At 42.8% G+C, this 25,041-nt stretch overlaps 2 protein-coding genes across 2 annotated transcripts in view; one reads left to right on the forward strand and one right to left on the reverse strand.

The window, feature by feature from the left end:
* Window positions 1-25,041, reverse strand: part of LOC107226445 (leucine-rich repeats and immunoglobulin-like domains protein 1) — a 296,998-nt gene that overhangs the window by 248,849 nt on the left and 23,108 nt on the right. The gene's annotated exons all lie outside the window — the stretch shown is intronic.
* On the forward strand, window positions 9,270-13,495 carry LOC107224146. The gene is made up of 8 exons (XM_015664089.2): window positions 9,270-9,546; window positions 9,683-9,913; window positions 10,321-10,382; window positions 10,472-10,507; window positions 10,591-10,729; window positions 11,252-11,361; window positions 11,447-11,474; window positions 13,205-13,495. The coding sequence occupies exons 1-8, from the start codon at window positions 9,468-9,470 to the stop codon at window positions 13,285-13,287; spliced, it is 768 nt and encodes a 255-aa protein (XP_015519575.1). The 5' UTR covers window positions 9,270-9,467; the 3' UTR covers window positions 13,288-13,495.

Consider the following 25,041-nt stretch of genomic DNA (forward strand, 5'->3'; position numbering starts at 1 on the left):
GAATAAATAAATAAACAAATAAATGAACAAGTGGATAAAATACGCGAGAGAGAAAGAACAGCATCGTGTATTACAAGTGCGAATTCCGCGTCGGAAATGGAGGCGTACGTGGCGGAGGCCCATTGCTGGTTTTCCGATAAATCGGTATTGGCATGTTGAATGATAAGTATCCGAGCCTCGGGAAAAAATCACGTCAGAGGGGCAATATCTTCTATGAAATATATGGGGGAGATGTCGCGTGCAGAATCCACGCCAACCATCGAGGGACCTATAACCTGATATTTGCCAAGGTCACCCGTTCGGTTCCCTTGTCGCCGATATCTCCGTCTCACTTTCTTCCCCCCAGCCCCCGTTTCTCGCTCTCTCGAAAAGTGGAGAGAGAGAGAGAGAGAGAGGAAAAGGGGGAATCGCGAGTGAGCTTCTTATCTACCTACAAGATGCTCGCGTATTATCAAGTTTGCCAACGGAGACTCGAACGATCACAATAAAATCTCACTGAATTCCGTTCTTCTTTGTGCCGTACAAGTCACGACGAGATACCGACTTCACTCCCAGCTTGCGTGAGGTGATAAAATGAAGGCATAATGAAAACATATAAAAACGAACAAACACCTTTCTACGTCTTGTTTTATTCTCACATAGAAAGTTTATTGCACCATATGTTCAATTTTTAGTAGCAATAATAATAATGGTACGCGTGTGTCGGCGCAGAAGTTCGTCGAAAGATTGTAGGATCGATACTATTCATACATCACGCATCTACTTTATGCCTATTACTTACCTAGAAGTATATCAATCGTGAAAAAGGTATCCAGACGTATTTACAGTCCCCCGATAATGTATTCGAGACTCCGTCGTCTGGCCAACGATCTGTTTGATAAACGTTACATTCATTTCGTTTGCCATTTATTCATTTTTATCGGCTGCTCTGAACACCGCATACGACTCTGCATAACCGGTTCAACATTTTTCAGGTATCATATATAACATTCTTCCAAGTGATCTGCGTATGGAAATTCAAATATCCTGAAACCGGCAATAATTCCGTCACTTTTTCAACAGGCAGTTATGCGGTTGTTGGTAAAAGGTTTTTCGTAAATAATCTCGCACAATCGTCGTACTTAAAAATTTTGTTGCACAAGTTTCATTCGATTGCCGAGTTTAATTTCGCAATTATAATTCAGTCGAACGTTTCGCTCGGATAAGGAAAATGATTTGTCGTCAAAATTTCAATCTTTAGATAGGAGTTGACTCGAAGAAGAGAAACAGACTGCCATCGGGTTTAGAATTCTTTCCCATCCAATGATTAATTTCAGGAATGTAGCTGCAACTACAGATCTGTTCTACACAAACTGAAGCACGTTCCCGGCTTTTTTTCACATCAAGAAGTACATGACCATACATTTAAACGTAGGTAGGAATGAATGCGAGTACATAAATAACGAAAGACAGCAACGATTCGTGATTAGCGCCGAGACACAATGACGGGTTGAATATTTATCTCTCTTCCATTTCGAGCGTACGTTGTTTTCGTTTTCCAGCTAATTTGAATTTATGGTACTTCGATGTTTGATGCGGCCAGGCTCGCGGTGAGTAAAAATCCACTAAATCCTGTCCCAGAGTGGCCGTACATAAGGGATGTGAATTCTCTGATGCCTAAAAGAATTACGAGGGTCGTTTTGGGGTTGCGAAACGTCGGGCTCGCCGCGAGTCTTGGAAGACTTTTATGCCTAATTGCTGACAGCGGTCGTCGCTTTGATCCGAAACTCATTTGACTCGTTAACCTCGGGGATTTCCTCGGCGTTATTTAACACCTTGCCACTTGAAGAACGGGCCGTATAACGTTTGCCGGGACAACGCACTTCCAAGACCCCAAAACATTCTTAGTACTCCGAGGTTTCCTAATTCTGGTTAACGTGTGGGCAAAGGTACCCACCTTAAATGAAAACGAGGCCATACGAAACGCAGGGAATTAGGGGGCGCCCTTTTCCGCGAGAACTGACTGCCTCTCGGCGGCGAAAGCGAGACGGATATAGACCGCGAGAGGGAGAGTCGGGGGTGACCCAAGGACACTTGAGAACTTTACATAATGGAGAATGATAAATTGGGCAGTAGCACCTCACAGCTAAAGTAGCTGATAAGAAATTGGCGGTGGAAAGGCGTAAATCCGAGGTAGGGAGAGAGAGAGAGGGAGAGAGAGGGAGAGAGAGCGAGAGAGAGAAAGAGAGAGACCAGCAGCGTGTAGGCAAGGCGCAGCACAATGCTCAGGGCGTCGCGTATAGCCTGAAATTCACCAACGAGCATGGAACGCCTTTATCGCCGAGAACATTACCGTGAATTATTACGCACAAAGTCAAGAGGACCGTGGAATTGGTGTTACACTCCACTCTGCACCGTCGTTTGTTGTTAACGTTCCGACACATTACTCATCCATGATACACCGCGAATTCGTTGTTAATCCTCTTTCCAGGCTCAACACTCACTGACAGTCTAAATCAAGGAGGGTTGCGCAGGATGCGCTAATTACGCACTTCTTCAACCGCGACCCGGCAGAATCACCGGAAAAAAAAACCGGGTGCTTCGTAAACTCGAGAAGCCTCCCGGACTCCGATAACGAAGTGAAAAGTGTCGGACAGTTTGGAATTTCGGAAGAAGTTGCCTCGTGCCGAACTTCGAAGAGGGTTTCAAGGTGTAATTGAGGATAAATAACCGGGAATTGATAATTTCGTCGAAAACTTACCACGGCCGGAAGCTTTTTCCTGGTCGAAAAAAAAAAATATAAAGAAAACAACCGTCGAGCCGGAGTGTCTAACGACTGACGAATACCGCGCGGGTACAGATAAATGAATAAACATCCATTGCGGTAGCTGATTACAAAGCGAGGGGATTTAGTTGAGAAAATCCCTTCAACTTGAGACAAAATGTCTAGAGAGCGGAAATAGTTACGACTGTGTAATGAAGTTGGGACTCAATTCGGCTCCGAATAGATTGCCTTCTAATGAATTGGGTCGCAGCTGAGAACTGAGAAGGACGTGTTGCCACGGCTACGATGGACGAACTTGCGCTAAACTATATACCTACTCCGGTGCACCGCTCTGCGTCCATGCTGGTACGGAAGACACGCGCGTGTAGTATACGACACACCCGCGGCACTGCACAGCTTGCACACTGCGCAGTGCGACGGGTCGGAAAGGTGGGTATATCCGTAGTATAGGGTGCGGGGCACACGGCTCCCCCGAGACTTGAACGAATCCTGTTGAATCAAAATCTCCAGTTATCGCATCCAGTGCTGATGGTGCACTTTGGTCCACATTCAGGGCGGAACGTACACCGCATCCTGGATATGCAAGGGAGAGCGCAGACGAGCTTACATTTTTGCCATTCCATTGAAGCTTCGAGGGGACTCGTAGGTTCTCGGTGTTTGATAAGTTTCACCAACTAGAACAACTCCTTGATCGTTAGTTACGGGCAATTGCCAACACTCGACAATGGTTTAGGAAAGTTTGACCACGGAGCTTAAATGCTCGATGAATTGTTCTGAAAATCACGTTTCGGACTCGATTTCTTTTTTTTGTTTTACAAGACACGGGACGCGTCTCCTTAACCAATTCCACTTGAGCCCTTTATTCGGCGAAAGAAACAAGGAGGATTTGTTAGGACGGATTTTCTTGTGATTTTCTTTCGCCCGAATGACCAGGTGACTGCTCATCGTCCGTTGGTTCAAGAGATGACAACGTGGATGAGAAGTTGAATTATATCCTCGGGTAGGAATTACCGAGTGAGTGTTAATCAAGAAAGTTCTCAGAGGGTAGAAGGGCCGACGCTGTATGGTCTGGTACGGCATGTACATCGAGTTCCTAAGGTTAGGGATTAAGCCGGGGCTGAGAGACGACAAGGACGCCGGGTATCGCGACGCTGAGGAATTTCGAGCGGCGTTGCGGCGCCTGACGTCACACCAGAAACGTGACCGTCAAAGAGGGAAAATTTAAAGAGGCGCGAGCAGGATGCTTATAACCAATGCATGCGCGTGTATAAATCTCGAGTGCCGAACGCCGATTCATTTCAGTTTTGAAATTCATACCCTGGATCTCACCGCAGTGTCGACGGTACCTGTGACATCTCCTGTGCTTTTCTCTGCTTTAGATTTATTTTATTTTGAATTGATTCTACTCAAAGGAATTTCTTCTCATCTTCCTTTCCTTCGTTCGTAATAATGCCCTGGAGGCGTGTGAAGTCAATAAAACCTTGATCTTCCAGACGGAATTCAAGGAAGTTTGCGAATGAAACCTTTTATCAAAGGCGCCTACAATAATTATACGTAATTAATACTTACGTAGATCTGATGACTTGTATATTGTTAGAGAGTCGTCGGTAAAAGTTTGCTGAAAAGTTACGTCGTTAAAAAGTTACATCGTTATAAATACATTTAAGCTGGTTGCGCTGTGACATATTTTAATTAATGTCTCATATAAATATCAATCCGTTCGAATGTGTCACGGTAATATTTGGATAAAATAAGTCTGTTCTGTTACAGACAGATCCTTGACATACAATTGACACACGTAAGAATAGAAATATGAAATAAAAATTACTTTTAAATCGTTTGAAATAATTTAAAAGTTAGAATAACGTCCATCAATTTTGAGAATAATTCACATTTCCTATTCCTATTCCCATTTCTTTTTACGCTGTATTTTATTGGCCTAGACAGCTGTCGGACAGCTTTTGTGGAGATTTTTTTTTTTTTTTCTTTCTCAACGAATAAACAACGTTGAAACAGATTCCAAATCTAAAGTGCCGAAATATGTTTAAAAAGTGCATAACCTTGCACACCTTTATTTGTCGATGAGTTAATTACAATATTTGTACCGTTTCAGTTAGTCCTCAATTCTATACGCTATCGCCAAAAGAGAGAACGATTTTTTTTCTTCTTCTTCATTGATTCTGATTCCGCTGACGTTGAAATGTCTGTGCGCATAGATGAATATCGCATTATACGGGACATGAAACATGCGATACGATACTGAGATATAATATGCCGGCTGTATGTGTGTGAATACCGCTTAAAACGATGGTATCTAAAAACCGTTAATCGGTTTTGCACACACGTGAAGCTGCGGGATTGAATTATCGCGTAGTAGTAGCACAGCATCTGAATATCACAGTTAAAAATCATACAGAAATTTTCTTCTTCCGATTGCGCGATTTCCGCAAAGAACAGGTTATAACTTCTTCGAGAATTGAAATTAGAATATTGCACAAAGTGTTTATTGCGAGTAGGTGTTTGTAGGAAAGATAATTCATCCACTTGTCCGCTGAGTCACCGGAAATAAGATAGCCAGAGCTGGTACCACGTAGGTACCAAGTTGATGTTTATTGGTAGCGATCTGGATGCTTTAGCTGTTTTACTGGCTGTCAGAGGCATGCCGTTGCAAACACCCTACGTCAACCTAATTTCTCAACGACGAGAAAATGGACATAAAAAAAAAAAAATAGCGAGAGGAGAGCAAAAAATAACGTCATCCGCAACTAGGATTACAGTAGGGCAAAAAAATGTCGAGAAATAGGATACGCGGTACGGCTGTGAAATAGAAGATTCTCCAATTCGGAGACGGCTCTCTGTTTCGCATTTCTCACAGACCTAGCTTCCGCCAAAAAGTAGTACCAGTAAAATTCCCCGAATAAAGTCAAAGACCCACATACGATTCGCGAGGGAAATTCTTATTCCGAAAAATCCACTGTCAACGGCTGAAAAATGTATAGATAGTTATACAGTATATATTTTACCTGCATAATTTATGAACAGGTATTTTCATATTCATGTCCGTATGACCTACGTACATATTGTAACAATGAAGAAAACCGTGCCACTTTCAGTCACGTACTAACGTGCATGCTACCGCTACGATTACTTGCTCCCATAAATTATATCCCCCTCCCTTCGCCGTCTTGCCATTCTCTCGATTAATCTTACATCGTTCGAGTGGGATCAGGTACTGCGTTTAAGAGACATCCGATCAAACACGTTTCTCGGACAGAGATTCGTCGATTGGTGAACTCAAAAATGTGAAAAAAAAAAAAAAAAAACCAATTAGCGAATCAGTGTCACGAAATCGGGTCAAATGAATGTAAAAAGACGAAGGGGTATTGAAACCATATGCATCGTCCGTTCGTATCACCCGAGGGAGATACGAAATTCTGCGTAGGTTGCAAAAGAGGAATTACAAATGGAGAAAAAAAGCTAATCGAGAAAGAAAGAAAAAAAACAAAAAAAAAACCGTCGTCGTGCACAAAACAAGATCTGAAAATCGTCACCGCTGGGAGCGTAGATACAACGTGGATCCTTTGTCTCTGGGTGCTGCCGTAATATAGATCGCGGTAATTTGTCACAAGACTTTCGAGTTTCCAAGCGAAAAGCGAGGCGGCGGCGGCAGCAGCAGCAGCGAAAGGCACGAGGTAAAAGACGCGAAAAGTCTAAAGGTGGGTCTTTCTGCCGGGGACGCTGGCTGGTTCACTGGGTCGACAAGGTTAATCAGTCGGACGCGGGCTGGCTGTGACAGGCGATCGTGACTCGAGAAAAAAAGGAAAAATCCGGTAAAACGTGAGAGTTGCGAACCAAATTGCTGCCCGGGCGTAGCTGCAGGATCTATACTCGCTAAAAACTGTGCGAGACCGAAATGTTTAACACATTTTTTCCAACTTTCCTTCAAATCAGAAATAGCAAAAACGATTTTAGAGAATGTATTGTCTCGCGTAAATTTACATGTACAGGGCGACGAAGAAGACCGATTTAAAGCAAAATTTCAAAACTACCAGCTACTCTCGCAGCGGCTCGAGAGTATCGACTTGTACAGTCGACGTTCCATCACCCGGCGAAGAGGAGGGTGGAGGATCGGCCTAACGATTGGCAAACAAATTCGCAACACTCACCGGTCAGCGAAGCCACTGTTTTCCTTTCGGCCAATGGTCATCGAGAAAGCTGTGTACGCGGAGTCCGCGCTCCGATGGGCGATACGTTTTCCCCGAGCTTTCCCCCCGGCAGCCCTCTTCCTCGATATTATACGGGCAGATAGGCAGCGTCGAAGCATCGCGCCCTCAGACACACTCACAGCTGGCCCAAGGCCCCCGTTTGTATCAGGCCTACGGGGTTCGCTCCGCGAGCTATTAACACGCAATTATCTGTCGAGGGCATGCATGAACGGATGAACGGGCATGGAACGCCGAGGGAACGAGAGAGAGGGACGATCCATTTAACCCCAGACGCACCACGTGTGCTTCGCTATGTGCCGAGCTTGCTCACCCGTACGCATTTTGCGTAGGTGCGTTTATCTGCCTACGCAATGGTACAAGTATGTACGACATGAACGGCGAAAAGCTTCGCGTGTGCGCGGAGCGCGGAGATAGATAGAAATGTCGCCAACACGTGCGTAGATATAATCTCGACACAGTAATCGAATTCCCTTTCCCCCCTCTTTTTACTATTCCTATTTATTATCCGTAGAGTACACCACCGGATGGAATTTTTCATCGGCGGACAAGCAAACACGAACAACTACAGGACATTCCAGCTTGGACTGATCAGCACGCTATTTCGATCTTAACGTCTTGGAATTTTTCTGACTTTCTTAGATGCGTTTGATACATCAACCTCCCGTTTCGGTACGTGAACTGAAATTTAATGTACAATTCGACAGGATCGGTTCCTTGCCGTTTGTTTACGTATGTGGCTACGAACTGTTGGGTTGAGCCGTAGCGTCCTGTAAAACACGCGTCGAATATCGTACATATATGCGGTATATTGTACGTGAGAATTGAGGGAGAGAATCGTAGCTGGGTGGGTTGTGAAATTAAAAATGCAATTTGAAAACAAATCGTTAAAAAAAATGGTGCCGATGGAAATTGGCCGGCGGGCACAGGTGCTGGCAGATGGTACATAGTTGATTGTAGAATTTCATTAACACACCTTCGTTCTTTTATTTTTACCATCATACTTTTTCTCTCTCTTTTCTGCAAATTGGCCGATTTTGATTATTTTACCGTCGCAAAACTAAGTGTGCGAATACGTGCCAATGGTCTAGTTAAACGAAGTCGCTGCAGACGAGTAATTTATTTTTATTCGAAATCACCTGGCAAAAAATTGAGATCGTCAGCTTCACGGGCACTTTTGTCCGCTGCTGGAAATAACTTTATACCTCATTCCTAGAAACCTGTTCTTTCAACTCCTTATTTTAAACAATCCTTGCCAATCCGCGCATTCTCTCAAATTTTCGAGTCCCGATCCCACTCCACATCTCACGGTCAGGGTAAAGAGAGCTACGAATGAAGAGGGATCGTCAAGAAGCTCTAAATTCTACAATTCAATCGGATCTCGTTATACCGCGAATGGCGTAAGCAATATATTATCCACTCGAGTTCTGCTAAGATCAACGAAGCGTGCTGCTCTATCATAGTTGTTGGTTCTCCGGTGTATTGTTCACTGTTCCAGACAGTTGATCATCACTCCAAACTCCGAGCTCCTTTTCCCATTTTTCCCTGTACGTTGTACTATATAAATTTATATTTCTCTCTGGCCATGCAGCAGGTATCGAGGCTGTTTGTATTTCGCGTGTGGCACTCGCATCGAGTATATACGTACAGTTATACACAGTTCCAGTTTATACGATGGCAAAACTATGACCAAGGCGCCTGAACAATCATCGGAAGAAACGTAACTTGAAACTGTAAAAACACGGGGAACATGATATCGAATAAAAAAAAAGGATCATGGAGCGAGTCGTTGACCGCTAGTGTTGTCACCGCATACCCACGTCTTGACTTGTTAAAAAATCGGCGTGAATGATAAAAAAAAAAAAAAAAAAATGATACATACTCAACGAGTTGTCGAGGAAGAGAATTTACCGCGGTTTATAACGGTATTATACCGGCGCAACGGTTGCGACTAGTTTTTGTCCTTCTCCTCCGCCTCCTCCTCCTCTTTTTGTTACGAGCAAGTGGATTTTGTTCAGGTCTGATCAATTCATCATTCCAGACTAACCTTGGCACTTCCCATTTCTCTCGGGCGACTCCGACAAAGTTGCGTGTCGGGCCTCTCTGAGTCAGGGAGGTGAAGGTGGGGGGGGGGGGGTTTCGGTGTTCGCCTTGCAACAAGAAGGAGGAAGGAAGAAAGGAGGTGGAATTATGGAGAGAGACCGGAGGATCGGTCCTCCGATTGCCGGGATAGTGGGAGGTCTGTGGGTCGTGGAACAGTTATATAGCCACACAGTCTGTCACTGACCCTGTAAGCCTGGTTTCCTTCTAGGCCCAAGCTTCTCCTCGAACGGTTTCCTATTCACTTCCCAGTCTTCGTTCGCCGAGTACGAACCTCGGAGCTCGGTTCAATTACAGACTTTTACCAGGGTCCCCGAGATATATCCTTTCGCGGATCTCTTGGTCCTCCTAAACTAAAACGAGATTTAGGAGTTTCAGACATGAGGGTTCTTGTGATTTGTGCTCTCCTATTAGCCGCTGATCTCGCTGTCGCGAGTGCCTTTAGCAGCGATGAATTCGGTGAGGGTAATTCAATTACGGATCCCCGGATAAGATATTGAAAATAATTGCCCACCGTTGCCTTCGTTTGACCTTGCCTAATCGCACGCGTATCGTTGAGTGAATTTCTATTATATCTCTGTCGAATTATGTCCAGATGAATTCTTCCGTGATGAATTCGACCAGATTTCCACCCGCGTCCGACGGTCGTCGGAGATGGAAAAAGGACGCGATACCGCGCAGGGAGACGGTGAGAAAAAGAAGAAGCCTCGTCGTTCTTGCTGCGGTGAAAATGACGATCTGAAAATTCTCTGGGGCGACGGCGTCAGAGACATTAAGAAGGAGTGTTTCGATCAAGCGAAGAAGGCTACCGAAGTCGTGAGAAAAGGTGAGCAGTGTCACGGGCGCAAACTGAATGAACAAAAACAATTATCGATCAAAAGTTCAGTCGACGCTTGATTACCAAAAATCTGACGCCGAGCTATTCGCTGAGGAGCGATGAAGCGTAAGGAACACGCAATCTCGGTGGCTCGTTAATAAACATTTTGACTCCGTCAGCTGTTGGCTGTTTAGTCATTTTATATTACCTGTTAAAATCCACACCCGTTTCCTTCTCGAGAAAATATTTCGCGAATCTGAACATCGGAGAACTCAAGAGAGCAGAGGAATTCCGGGGGGAGCGAGGGGGATAAAGTTATCTCTATTTAGGTTAAGCTAGGTGCCTCGCGAAATTTCCCAGATTTATACAATTCACTGGAGAGAATTCCGTTCAACCTGAATTATTCTCATTTCCAGCCAGAATGATGGAAGAATACGAGGGATTCATCCACGGCAACAGAACCAAAGAGGAATACATTGTGAGCTATTACTTACGCATTTTCGCTTACTTTAGAATTAAGAAACAAAACAAAAAAACCTTACCGATACGTTGACCATTTTCCAACAGTGCGCTGTGCAGTGTATCGGTCAGAAAAAGGAAGTTGTAAGTAGTATTCGTTCTAAAGCGTTGTAAGAGTGAAAAAATTTTAGATCCGAGACCTAATTTTTATCTTTGTTTCTCGCTAGCTGGACCACATGGGAAACGTGATGAAGGAAAGTATGGGAGAATACGTGAAAGATACGTATTCGTCGGAACCGTGGAAGGCGGAGATAGCAGATCAAGTTCTGGAAAAGTGTTTCGCCGAAACGCAAAAGCCCAGCGAAGGTGAGAAGTTGATTAAAGTTGACGTATAAAAATATATTGAGCACGGTCGCGTTAACGGTGTTGCAATTTTTGTTATTAAAAAAATAAAAATAATAAAATAAATTGTATTCGCTGAAAGAAAAAAGCTACACGAAATAATAATATCCACCTGGGATGCACGACGACCTGCTTTCTTCTTCAACGGTGACTAATCACTCCCATATCGCGAGTCAGCGATGCTACGACCTGATTTCTTGTTAATAATAATAAGAGAAAGTATGCACGAAGACGCAGGGGAGTTATTGTCTTCCCGCAGCTGTTCGCGTCTTTGCGTTATTAATATTTATACACGCGGATGTTTCTCACAATCGGCTCAGAGTCGACGTTATGGCTTTTGTTAGAACAACGCGATCGTTATAACTCTCCCTTTGATAAAATATTATCACCGTGACATTCGCCGACGGTGGATAGGCGTAACGCGTTACTCGTTAACAGACACGATATACTTTATAGGCACATTATAATAAATTTCAACCCCTGCAGGTGAAGTGTCAACGGATAACGGTGCAGTCACGAACGGGAGATCGGTGCAGGCCAAGTGCAATAAAAACGGGATTGCCTTCATTCACTGTCTCTGGCGAGAGATGCAATTGGTGAGTTAAACTTTGAGGATAAATGTATCGCAAAGCGGTGAGGTTAACACGTCGTGATATCATTCTCCCGTATATCCTGTTTCAGAATTGTCCGGCCGACAAGCTGCGTGAGAGTAAGTTGACGTTCCTTAACTTTTGGTATGTAACGCTACGTAGGCTCTATGTAAAAAAAAGAAATTGGCGAAAAATTGCGAGAACTGTTTGTAGTAATTAAAAGGTGTTATAGAATCGTTTTACCGCAGCATAATAAATTCCCTGAGCTTTTTTCGCCGATCAAAAGTTGGTAGGTAGGTGTAGGTGCCTGTGCAGGCAGCAGCTTTACTACAGCCGGCACTTAAAATTCACTCGACAATAAACGCCTCCTGTAATTACACCTATATAACTACGAATAGAGCTGCTGCACGGAAACTGCGCATAATGGAAAGACTGGACGAGAATATTCCGGTGCTATCAAGACTATTAGACACGACTGAGCAGAGCCCGTTTATCAGTTGGAGTGAAACGAAATGATATTTTCGCAAAAGCTTGTAGCTACCCACCTATAAACCCGACCGCACCTCTCATCTAGCCGAGTAATTCAACCGTGAAAATATATATCCTTGCGGCTGGTGAACGGTCCGCGGATAGTGGGATTTGCTTGAGGTGGAGGGAGACGATAGTCATGGGGGGCGATGGAAGTATAGGAAAGGCCGGGTCTTCCGCAAGATGAAAACAGGATTCAGGAAACGGCAACTCTTTGAGCACCCTGCAGTTTCCGTTCGGTATTATTCACAGTTACTGAGTATTGTTTAATGCAATTTTTTTTCTTTTTTCATCTTCTCTTTTCCACCTTCTCTCGAGCTTATACATTCACTTCTCGGAAGAATTTCGTTCAACCCCGTCGGGATAAGCTGGCCATTGTTGGGTGAAAATATACTTTGTGTCAATTATGATTATTCTCACAAACAAGTGAATCTGTCCCGTGATTTTATCATTCGAATGCTTTGACGCCGCAACGTTGGAATCCGTTTTTTATCATTCCGAATTTCAATCATTTACATTTACGTGACATCATATCGTGACATATCGATGCATTCAGTATTATTCAGAAGTTTAGTGTCTCAATTATGTTAACGAATACCAACGACTAATTAATTAACTTCGAGCGTTCAATTAAACCCTCCAACGTAAGCTAGAATTAAAAGTTTTCAGAGTTTTCATTGTAGAGGAAGAAAAAAGAAAAATTAAATATCACTTTTTCAACATCCTTACAGGATGATCTTCAACAATAGAGCGTACACGAACACACCGAAACAATAAGCTGATCAAAACGCCTAATATTAGACGTCTCAATTTGGCACCCGGAAATGCAACTTATAACGAAAGAAAAATCGGGCAACAGGTTCGGGGATCAATTATAAAGATCCAACGTATAATACCGATCGACTTAAATCACCGCGACCAATTGTATTGCGAAGAAACGATGAGCGGGGTAATATCGATGCTCCTTCTCGAAACATTGCCTCAGCTTTAGAGGTCCTCGACTATTGGCTGTATTCAAGCAAAGCTCGGATTACTTTGTTGTTCCAAGTTTCACAAGGGTCTTTAGTTACTCGAAAATCTCGGGTTATTTTGCAGCATAGTCGCGCATATACGTATACGTACTGTGTCGGTATAGGTGTAAGATAAACTGGCGTAAAGTTAAATAGCCTCGAGCGTACAAGATATGCGTTATACCGCAATCGCGACGCACGCACGTGTGAAGCTTCCAAGAAGTCGGGAACCTGCCGAATTCCTGCTTATCCTTGTTTCGATTTTATACACAATTCTCTTCGCTTCGTTTCATTTAATTTTTATTTTTCAGGCCGAAAATGTAACAGACTTCGAGAAAGGCTGCGCTTACAGGAATCCGCCGTTAAGAACGGGACTGAGCGCAGTCTTTTCTGAACACGTACAGGCGTTGGAAGTTGTTTTTAAGTTACTTTGCTTTATTTAATTTAAGCTGAGAAAATCACTCGTACAATGTTTGACGTATGACATTTTATCTTGTTAGTTTTCCTCAAATTTTTATTTATTAAAAACGATCAGTATACATGTATTTATATATAGTTAATTTGAATTCTAATTTCATAAATGTGTTGATAAACGAAGATAATATGAAGGATATCCCAATAATTACGCCTCCCAACTCGAACATATCACAATGCATGCCTACTCCCGGCTCGCACCTAATTATCAATGAAGGTTACTCAAGATTGATCCGGGAGAACCAATAACGTGGTGGTTAGTGCCACTGGTCGAGGTTACCTCTTGTAATACCCAATCACTGCAGCTAATAGCCTCTAATCCACACAGTAGTTGACCTGCCTCTCGATAGGATATGCCGAGCTGTGATCAGCTGTTACCGACGCCGACGTAACAGTCTTGGTACGGTAAGATCTCTGCTTTTGCGGCTTGGAAACTTTCAGCAACAATGTTATCATAACGTGCGAGCAAAATTTTCAAAGGAAGACGATTCTGACCCCAATCCCCCGACGCTGATCAAAGGAAAAGGAGATAATTATCCCTCAACCCCACACAAGAGCAGACATTTTACAGCGCGTGTCGTTGATACCTATACTTTGATAATTAGTGCGGCGGGAATACGAGAGAGAAAAGGTTGCCTCGCAGAGGTTGAAAAAAAAAAGCAGCTTGGAAATAATTAAAACAGCTTACATCGAATGCGAAAACATAATAATATTTCACAACGAATGGCTTCCGGCCATTTTCTAAGATCATTCTCATCGCCACTACGTCACGCGGACTTCGTCTGCAGGTATAAATATCATTAGGACTTCGAATCAGCTAACAAGAGCGTTAGTAAATGGCACTAATAATGTCGTTACTTCTCCCAAGTATTTAACCATCATTTCGTACTTCGAAACTTGATCTTCTCTCTTTCCAGTGTCAATCCAAGTCCGCCATGCTTGACTCCAACTAGCATGACTATGTTACATAGCAATGATGCCGTTCGAGTAATCTTCTCGTATGGAATGTAACAATTGTTGAATACTCTACACTCGCATTGTCAGAGCCATCGCTACCTGAGTTCTGAGGGTGAAGTGTGGAGGGTGGGTGGATGGCACCGCACGTCCGGCCAATGTAACGTAACGCCACTCGACAGCGACTCATGGATCGTCGGTTCTAATCCATAATTAGCAGGCTCTACTCGAGTTGCAAACTGGAGCTGCACTACGTCGTCGACCTGTGGCTGGTATTCTCGCTCTGGCACGATGGTATAAAAACTAAAATTACGATGGTAATAGACGAACGGATAATACAGTCCTCGAATTCGACCTCGCGGATTCGTGCATCTATCTTTCGCCACGTTTGTAGAGTTATAACTCTGAAAGAATATCGTTTTCGAGAAATATACTCGTTCGATTAGCAGCCCGTCGAAAACTTGAGATTGTGTTCCAGCCGTGGGAGGCAGGCAAACTATTGGAATCAAACTACGAACACATACGGGAATATCGGTACGCATGGGTACGAGCGTGACTAGACGAGGGCGTGGAAGTGGAGACCAAATTGCAAGTTTCCCGGTCTTCATATTTGTTGAAAATTCAAATAGCGAGCAATTATGCAGAGTTGATGTTTGCTCCGATGAAAATTTACCATGTCGTAGACTCAAAGGTGCTGAGTGCAAGGCAGACGACTTTGGAGAGTACGAGCGATTATCGTTACGCTTGTATTTCACCTACGGGCGAACACTGGCAATGCACGGGGAATTCCCATTTCTCAAACTGATCTAACAAGTTTTCCATGTTTGAACCGACCCGTAATTCTAGCTCGAGCTAATTCCAACTCAACCCTGCGACATCGGGTGTCTAACTAAACGCAAGGCATTAGACACGTATGTATTATGTTCTGCCGGAATACACCCATAACTTTTAAGACGACGTTTATTGTTACCCTCGTTCGAACGGAAAAACATGACTACGGTATATCAAACCACTTGGTATATAATATTTATCCAGTCGTTTCTTTCTGCATTTATTTATTTAACCGCAATGGAGCAGAAATTTTATCTCCACGATGGAGACGCAGAATTTACGTCCGTTCGGAATCAGATCACTCTCACACCGAACGAAGCTCTCGTCTATCAGCCATAATTTAACGGGGATTGCGTCACGGCTGAAAGTAATTTAGCTTTTCGACAACTTTACGAACAGTCCTTATCCCTCTGCATCATCGCGGAATAATACGTGGGAGCTAAAGGATTCCCTTTCTTTACGCGCAGATATTCGTATGTACTTGATACTCGATAAGAAATTCGTCAGCAATCTGTGTGTACGCTGCCTAAGCCACCAAAAAGAACTTTCCCAGGAAAATATATGCCGCAATAGGTTCGTTTCAGTGTTGAAAAGGGAAGGTCAAAGTTATGTATAACATTATGTATGTAAACCCATTATATATACCTCCATGTGTGCCGCGTGTGCGCGAAAATGCGAGCATGGATTCATATTTTTTCTGCCTTTCCGCTCCGAAGATTGATACGAAAATGGAAGATGGATAGAACTTAGTAAAACGCAGGGAATAAATTACTTCGCAAAGAATCACGTTCACGCATTATATACTTTCGTGATACGGATGTAACTATGCATATATCTTTTTTCAAGAGAGAGCTCCGTTCAGAAAAACAAAGTTGCATAACGTGCAAGAGAAAAAGCGAAGGTGCAAACAAAACGGCGTTTGCGGCATCCAACTAGAGTTTTAAAAAATGCTTCTTTCAGTTTATTGGAAGAATTGAAGAAAAATTTTTCATCGCCAGTCCGTAAAATTCTCTGGCTGGAAAAACTTTTCATGTGCAGGCGTCAATTATCTGTTTGAACTACCCAGTGCATGAGTATTTTTCGGTTCAGTCTACCAGGTGCACTTGGCATTTAATACTTGGACTAGCAGATATTCAACTCGATGAGAAATTCGGTTCGATAAAAACAAACTAAAAAGACAAGTTGCTTTTGAGATACGATAAATTTGACTTTCAACGAATTCTGCTTACCGCTAAATGTTTTTTCCTTGTGCCGTAGCTCGATGTATTTTTTATTTTTTTTTCCCCACCCCCCATTTACCCCTCTGTCATGCATTGATATTTCTAAAAGGAGAGCACTCGCGAAAGTTTTTATACAGAAAAGAAAATCTACGAGCCGGCGTCGTCGCTGTGTGCACTTAAATTTTTATGTCCCGTGACCGATCCTTCGCAAAGACTTATTTTTCACCACTAGCATAACTGTCTCCGATATTTCGATTACTTCTTTTATTTTGACACCGTTCCCTTTTTTTTGGTCCATACATCCGTTAGTCTACAATTTTTATCATTACCATTCCCTTATTTTCAATGTTATTTTGGAACTAGAAGATTGATCAATCGCGTAACGAGATTCGTTTCACTCTGCAGTCTATATCGTATGGAGGAATATGTCGTTGGGTACAAATTTTAGGTCGTTAATCTACAGATGCAGGCTCTTAACTGTTTCCGGCACGGTGAGATGTAATAGAATAATACGTTGCACAAATGTTGGAACATGACACGACTGAAAAAGCTTTATGGATTTGTTGCAACCGAACGACCTGCGCATCACCATCGCGAATATAGCAACACGACCAGTGACACCTCTAGATGAAAATGTAATACTCTACTCGTCGTTCATTGTTTGATGAAAATACAACAGCGTTTTAGTTTGCACGTAAACTGGTGATCAGGAAATGAACACGTCGCACTGTGCCCGGATTATTAACGCTTTTTGATGAAATGAAGCTTTTGTCGGACACCCTGCAGCGATTTTCTACATCGTTATAACAGAGTTAAAATAACGCAGATCACCGAGGCGATAATCTGTACCTTCGGTAAAAAAAATTCAGCATCGAATGCAAAGCCAGCTTGTCTGTTGCATTCAACGTTGATATTCGCGAAAAGTTGCATAAGCGCGCAAAAGCCTTCAGAGAAACGCGTTGCGTGTTTGAAAATAAATAAAGAAAGAGAAACCAAATAATGAAACAAAAAGAAAGCCTGTAGCAAGGAACCAGCGAAACAAAAGGACGAAGAAAGAGCGACGTGTCACAAAGGATAATGAGGAAATTGCTTCGCTGATGAGTGCACACGTTGATCCAGCGGCCCTCTGAAATAATAATTTGAATTTGGTCGGTCACTGACCGTAACTGTAAAGGGTTGTCCTCCACCGTCGTTTCAGTTAACGCAACTAAAGTGTCCGGCCAGTGGCGTAATTAAAAGATCCCATGCCCGTGCCCTTTAATAACGCTTAAGCGGTTTACTTCCATACAACCAACCGTTGATTACAATTTCCCAACCCTCTAGCTCATCAATCTTGAGATAATTCCCTCGGTTTCAATGGAAAATTTCCCCCCTTCGAGCGAATTGTAATTGAAGGAAAAATGAAAAAAATTAACTGTAAAAAAAAAAAAAAGAAAACACGTTAAAAAATAAAAGAAAAGAAGAAAGAAAAAAAAAAAAAAAAATTGCTACCGTTTCGACATACGCGCGTTATTTTCCCAGTTGAAAAATTTCCACGTCACTGGATCAGACACAACGGTAATACACGGTTTTTGTTGAACGGGATAGGATAGGAAATAGGCCCGTGGGGCGAAGCCTGACTGTGTCACCTCGCTCACCCGCTGTTCAGACATCAAAGAGACCTCCATTCGCTCACGAAGTACTCTCGGTCCGATCGCCCCGCACCGCGGGAAGTTCGATACGAGCAGGGGGGGGGGGGGGGGGGGGGCGAACTTTCGAAGCAATAAAGCTTCGAAATACACAGGAATTTGTATCGTTTTTCTAGTGACCCTTTTTTTTCTTTCCTACGCTACCGAAGGTCTTCCACTGCCATGTTGATCGTCGGATTTTCGCGGTTTCCTGATGGGCGGAACGACGGTAAGGTGAAAGAATCCCTTACTGCGATACTGAAGAATCGTGGTCGGTCTTCTTCTACTACATTTTACCAATGACCCAACGATCACGAACGAAAAACAAGCGTTACTCGTAATGCATAAAAAAGGAGGAACGAAAATAAACACAGGGGGACAGAGTGTAATGTGGAATATTGAGAAAACGTGTGACTAAATTTACGACGACATACACACGGTATAAATGTTATGGAAAAAAATTTATGGGAATGATTGTCATACGGCGCGCTGCAGTACTTGGCAAAAAGTAGCCGTTACGGCACACCTTCCATTTATGATGCAAAAATTGCGTCAACTTGGAAAACGTGGGTGGCATGTAATTGTAATGCGACACTGACAATATTCGTGATAATACCAGAGAGAAATACATACACAATATGCACATGGATGGATAGGTGTGCATTTAATTGTACGACGATGAATCCGATTGTAGTATATCTGAGGATGGCGTAAACCGATTGTGCTGAACGATTGCACGCCTTAAGGTTCCGAAATCTTCCTTTCACTGCAAATTCCTACTAGTCCCTAAAGTCAAAGTAATTCGATAAAAAGCTCGCACCAGAGCTGCGCCATCGATTCGAGAACAGAACGCTTTCAAAAGGGACGAAAACCAAGCCATATAAAATCCCTCAAGAGCCATAAAGTCGGAAGGACTTCTCGTCAAAATAATTCCTTGTCCTAAAAAAAGAACCTATTTCTACCTCCAACTTTAGTGCTGGCAGTTGAATGCCATTCCTTGAGTTGTGAGGTTGTACTTGGGTTTTGTACATTTAATATTCGTGATTTATACTTTTACTTTAAAGCCGTGGCTTTTTACTTGCTTAAAACTTGTTGCCGTTGCAAATCTTATGGTGAAGAGCGGTACGATTTAAAGCGTGGTCGAAGAGCATATGATTGAAGGATGCACGTCATTGCAAAGCAATAATCGAGATAGAGGGTTATTTATCTATTATCCCTTTCTTTTCTCACGATCTTGGTGTTGTAAGTCTTCGACAAGAAAACAAATGGGGATACTTTGGTCGACTATTACTTACTGACCGAATTTCGAAAGTGACACACGCGTACCTTCCGGGCCCCGTTTGTCTTGCTTACTTTCGTACATTATTATATACGTGTGGCTTAGGTCATATCACTGGCACCGTTATTCAATGCCTTCATAGCTACTCAGCTGAATTATAGTGCCTTCAACGTACAAATTGCAAGAATATTATTCTCATTTGAATTGGAAGTTTTTTTTTTTTATTTGAACTTGTGCTGCAATCAAAGTTTCAAAATTCACAACCGAAAGGTCGCTAGGATTTACCAAAGCTAGTCAACTAAGCTCCCTCCTTTTCATTTTTACTAAAACTTTGACTACTTTCAAAAATTCCCAAAATCTCTTGATTCACATGCTGTACGAACGTAATGATGATAAAGATAAACGGTGACGTACAGTCCTAAATCGCGATAATTATCTCGAAAGAGATGGAGCGACGTACAGGAATAGTTGTACGGCGTTAAGTCTAGCGTCTGGAGATTATGCGACACGTAATCTCGCGTAGGGAAGGCAAATGGGTAGTAAATGCACATGCGCTGTATGCATACATGAATAATATGTACATGTGATTGCGAGTATATAAAGCGTGCCTGGTGATTAGAATATAATGTATATGTATATATTTAATAATAATAGTAATAATAATAATAATAATAATAATAACGATGATGATGATGATGATGATGACGATGACGAAGACGATGACGATGACGACGACGACGACGATGATGATAACGAGACCGATCGATGAAACGAATTTCACGTAACGATATGCTCGGAGTCGTTAAAATTTTTCCGAACGTGTTATAGCTGACCTCACCCGGATCTAAGATTATCAAACTGCAAGTTCATAGTCTGGCTATCATGCATTATTCAATGGGGCCGCAGCCGAACAACCACTGTATTATAATTCTCACGTCGTGTATATGAAGATTTTCTTTCATTTTCCAGTTCATTTTGTTTCTCCACTCTCGTTACGTCTCTCTTTCTCTTGCTTCGCTCTTTGTGCGCCCCAGACTTTCGGAGAAAAATCTTATATTTTGTTTTATGCAAGAGCTTTCACTTTTAACCATGTCTTCTACAATTATCCCCGATTTCGTGAACGCAAATTTCTCAAACAAGTTACGTCCATAAGTCGAGTTTCGAGAACTCCGATAAAAAAAATCGTAGCATTCATAGTCTGTGACCAGTCATGACCAACATGATCGGTCTAAGTTCAATGCTGCAGTGACATTCAGTTTATTTCTTCATCTTCAAAAATTTTGATACTAATCCTGCAGCCAAGAAAAACGTGATCCCACTTAAGTGGGGAGAGAGGAGAGATCCACAATTGCTATCGCTACGGAAGTGTTTTGTAGAAATCGTTGAAAACCAATGTAACGTATGTGTAGACGGGGAAGAGGTGCAGTGGTAGAATTTTAAGCGGCTTCCAAGATAAAAAGAAGAGGGACTAATTTATTCCTGCACCGACGGGAAATTGCAGCGTAATTATTATTCGGATTTAACGAAAGCGCTTATGCGGTTGTTGGCAGCTCTTCCGCCTTGCCTCTGCCCGCGATCCTTGTAAGACCACGATTAACCCCCGGATCCGGCTCCGTAGTGAAATTGAGCTACGAACATTTCATTCCTGATTTCGGTACTAATTTTTCGACGAAGCAGCTCCGCGGAGCTTCCTTTTCACTAATTAGCACTGGCTCTTTCCGCTTTCATTTACGAATCTATTCCTGCAGCCTTGCTTGAGAGTTTGCAAAAGAAAATTTTGATAAAAAAAAAAAAGAAACAACTTCTCTAACCGCTCAACAGCAACGAATACTCTTCCATTCCCTGAGGATACGAAGATGTGTATGACTGCAAACGCGTGCGTGATGTGGCATAAGCGCAGTATATCGCCAACGCTGCTGTAGATACGTTATCGCCGATTCCGTAGTTTCAAATATAGTGATTATCGCGGGCGTGACAAGCGACTTAACTGCCGGTGTCACGTATCATATCGCTCTGGTTACTGAATTATTTATAATTTTAATCTCTTCCACTTAGCCACAACGCGGCCACGTAACACGTACCCAACACGAGAGCTAGAGAGTGAGGGGGAGAGAGCGAGAGTGCGTGGCATCGCATGACCGAAAGTGGTTGTAAATATATCGAGTAGCAATGTGCGATTATCGATGATCTTATCGCGACTCCATGGATGCGATAAACCGATGATCCCTCGCTTGAACGGCACGGAAAAAAAGGAATTCAGGAGAAAAAACGCAGGCTAGTGTTCCGTGGACTACCGATGCTAGAGATTGCGAATTGTTTAAAGGTTCACGACATTCCGCACGATGATACGGGGATGCGTATGCAGATGCAGGGCATAGAGACGCTAATTGGTTGGAAAATTTAGACAATGATTAGTTCTCAAAAGAAACTTGTAAAGAAGAAGAAGCAATGCACGAAAAATCGTCCGTCATGCATATTTGACTACCTTTAAGGTAATAAAATCGAGTTGAATCTAGATGGTCTAGCGATATTATCCGGCATACATTTTTCATCACTTTGTTAAAGTCCGGAAGAATAATAATACGCGGTATGAAAGTTTGAGAAGTGGAAGGGGAGAGTCGATCCTGTCCGTATAGGTATAAGTTATAATACCAGTCCAATCTCTCGGCTGCTAAATGCATCGCCTGCACCAAAAATCATACGGTGCTTGGTTATTCATGGCCTTCCAACGATCATAAATAATGCAATCTCAATTAATATTACTCCCCAGTTGTTATACTGGCTTAATAATTCCAGGTGGAAGTGATAATAGCGTCTTACATGCGGAGGCTTCATTATTCATGCTTGACTCGGAGAGGCGCGGAGTTGCAGGTTCGTTGGTGACTCCTTCCTTCCTTCCTTCCTTCCTTCCTTCCTTCCTTACTTCCATCCTTCCTTACTTCTGGTGCCTCCAGCCACCGGGCTTGCATGTGCCCAGCGTATATACGAGAGCCGAAGTTTCTGCACTTTAAAACCCGAGTAAATCCCGAACTTAAAATGGCTGGATTTTTCCCATATCTCAATATCTGATTTCTCGAACGATCGATTTGGAACACGAATTATGTACTTCGATCAGAGTTATCCAGCAGGCAGCCTCTTCCCGGACGATGAGAACTGACGAAAATTAATCGCTCCGGGTCGGCGGATCCTGTCACTGCCTATCTGGCGTCGCTGAGTTTGCAGAACAATTCTCAGGACGCAAACTGGTCTGAAAGTGAATTGCGGAAGTAACTTACGATACAGGAAGCTCCTTTGCAAGGTATTCTCTCATTCTGATCCGGCGGTAAACATTCTACGCCAAGAATGTCTCATCAGTCCAACCAGGAATATTTATTCACGTCGTATGATAATCTCAACCTCGTACAGACGGTCTTCTTCATCATCAGTCATCATTCAACATTATTTTCCAGGCTTCTAGGTTCATAACTGGGTCCGCGATTTTCGCGACGCAAGATTCGCGGCCCGCCAATCTGCCAATCTGTCAATAATTTTATTCAAAGATCGTTGCCGGGTCTTGAATCCTCTTCCAGTGTCAAATATGCAGTGCTTCGAATCCTGAAGAGTTGTACAAGGAGCGAGAAAGCAGATACACGGAAACTGTTATATTAAACGTCTCTCGGCTGCCAACCACGACTGTCGCCTCAACCCTGTCACGTTATCCGGAATAGCTAGCGCCCTGACTGACGTATTCAAATATACAACGATATCTCGCCTGCACTCGAGTCTCGGATGGCTGCTACCGGAAGAAGTCTCTCGCTTACCATATTTATTGGACTGCGATGGTAGAGAAAGACGGTCGAGTCGCCATAAAACCAGCTCTAGCCGGATTCAGCAATCTGCCTCGAACCATCCTTTCACGACGTTTTAATAATTGAACAGCTCAAATCACAGGATGGGATGTAGCGTATATGTACGTATGAATTTCGAAGGCCCGCTGGTATTACATATTTGAGGCGGGTACCTTAAACGCGGAGAAAACGACTGATGGGGGCGGGGATCGATGGTGCAATAGTGTATATCGGTATACGAGGGGATCCGTTTTGAAAGAATTAAATTGGAAAATTCCTTCGCCTTATTGTTGGCCAATTCCAATTGAATGGCGTCACGCTTTGTATACCTATACTACACTTACGTATACCGGTAGCGAACCTCAGATACGAATCCGCGGAAATTTCCACCGATTTTCAGTGGTCGGTATTAGTATAGGATCGGCATCTTCGATTATTTCGTAATTTTTACCAATGTGTCGTTCTGATCATGTTCAGGATTTTCAAATTCCTCTACATCATTAACGGACGAAAATAAGTATTTTCACAATTTGTATAACAAGTTGAGAAGGTCGGATGGGAATTGAATTTTCGTTCTTTCTTTTAAATGTTTTTTGTTGTGTTAACGAGATTATCGGTTCCGAGATAAATGATCCTGCTTGGAAGATGGGAGGAGGGGGAGGGTCATTATTTTACTGTTATCTTGATTTTGGGTTATTTATTGGTCAATCAGTTATCGCCAAATTCAATTTAGTTGCCACCGATAGGGGATCACGGTCGCTTAGAACGGACCATAGGATTGGTTAATTTCAAAGAGCGATGGATCCGCTGTTTGTTCATGCTGGCTTTTTGTACCTAGGAAACGCAATTTCAATCTTTTAATTGGAATCGATTAAACGCAATACCCTGACCGCCGCTTATTACCAGCGTCCCTGCGAATGTTATCCCGTACATGGCATGATATTCTGTTCTTTTTTTTTTACCGATTTCTCTCTTACGTTTTTATCGAAAAAAAACCAGAATTCGCGAGGAAAAATAATAAACAATGGACAAATGAACGAGTAATTATTTTTGATCAATTTCGCACCGATGTTAAACGGGCATTATTCCATTACATCTCATCCCCCGTAGCGACGGCGTGAGAATGGCAAAAATTCAGTCATGTGTTCAAACATGCAACTCCCTTCCCTGCTCGATGTTAAACAGAGGGAAAGGAGTCGCCGTATATACCCGCCTAGAGGTTTTATGGATTACAAGAGGCGAAATATTCATGTGAGAATAACCCGGCTGCGGACAATCCACCCAGATACGGATGTCGTCGTCCCCTTTCGATGGTGTTAATGTGTAATAATTGTTCACTAAGTGCTGCTAGTACTTACGTATCACGCGACTGTAATGGTACGGTGAGTTAGTGTGCTTGGAGGGGTGATTCACCTAACCATTATCCGGATAAGAACACCTTTGTTTCTTACAAAGGCCTGGATCGAGGAAAAGACAACGAAGACAGTCGGCGTATTCGTGATTTATAAGAAATGCGGGTATTTTGTTTGTATCATCGTTATGAGCTTCAGCCCCCATTATTTCGCTCTTTTAATAAGGAATTGAAAAACTTGACGATTGAATTTGAACCAACCATCGATTCTTCGTTACATGATAACCGGATCATTTTGCTGAAATAAAATTGAAAGATTGTTTTTGGTTTCGTATTTCTGGAAAAATTGGGTTTAACAAGAAGCAAGGAAAACCGACTGGACTGGGGATATGGATCTTCGCGCAAAACGTGCTTATTTCAACGAAAAGCTTAGAGATAGCTTGTTGATCAGTTTTCGAAATATTGTCGTACCAAAAATTTACCACACATACACACGCATACACACTGGAACCTTTATATGAAAATGGTCAGAGGTGATGTTTTAG

Source organism: Neodiprion lecontei, chromosome 2, assembly GCF_021901455.1.
Source record: "Neodiprion lecontei isolate iyNeoLeco1 chromosome 2, iyNeoLeco1.1, whole genome shotgun sequence".
Classification (NCBI taxonomy): domain Eukaryota; kingdom Metazoa; phylum Arthropoda; class Insecta; order Hymenoptera; family Diprionidae; genus Neodiprion; species Neodiprion lecontei.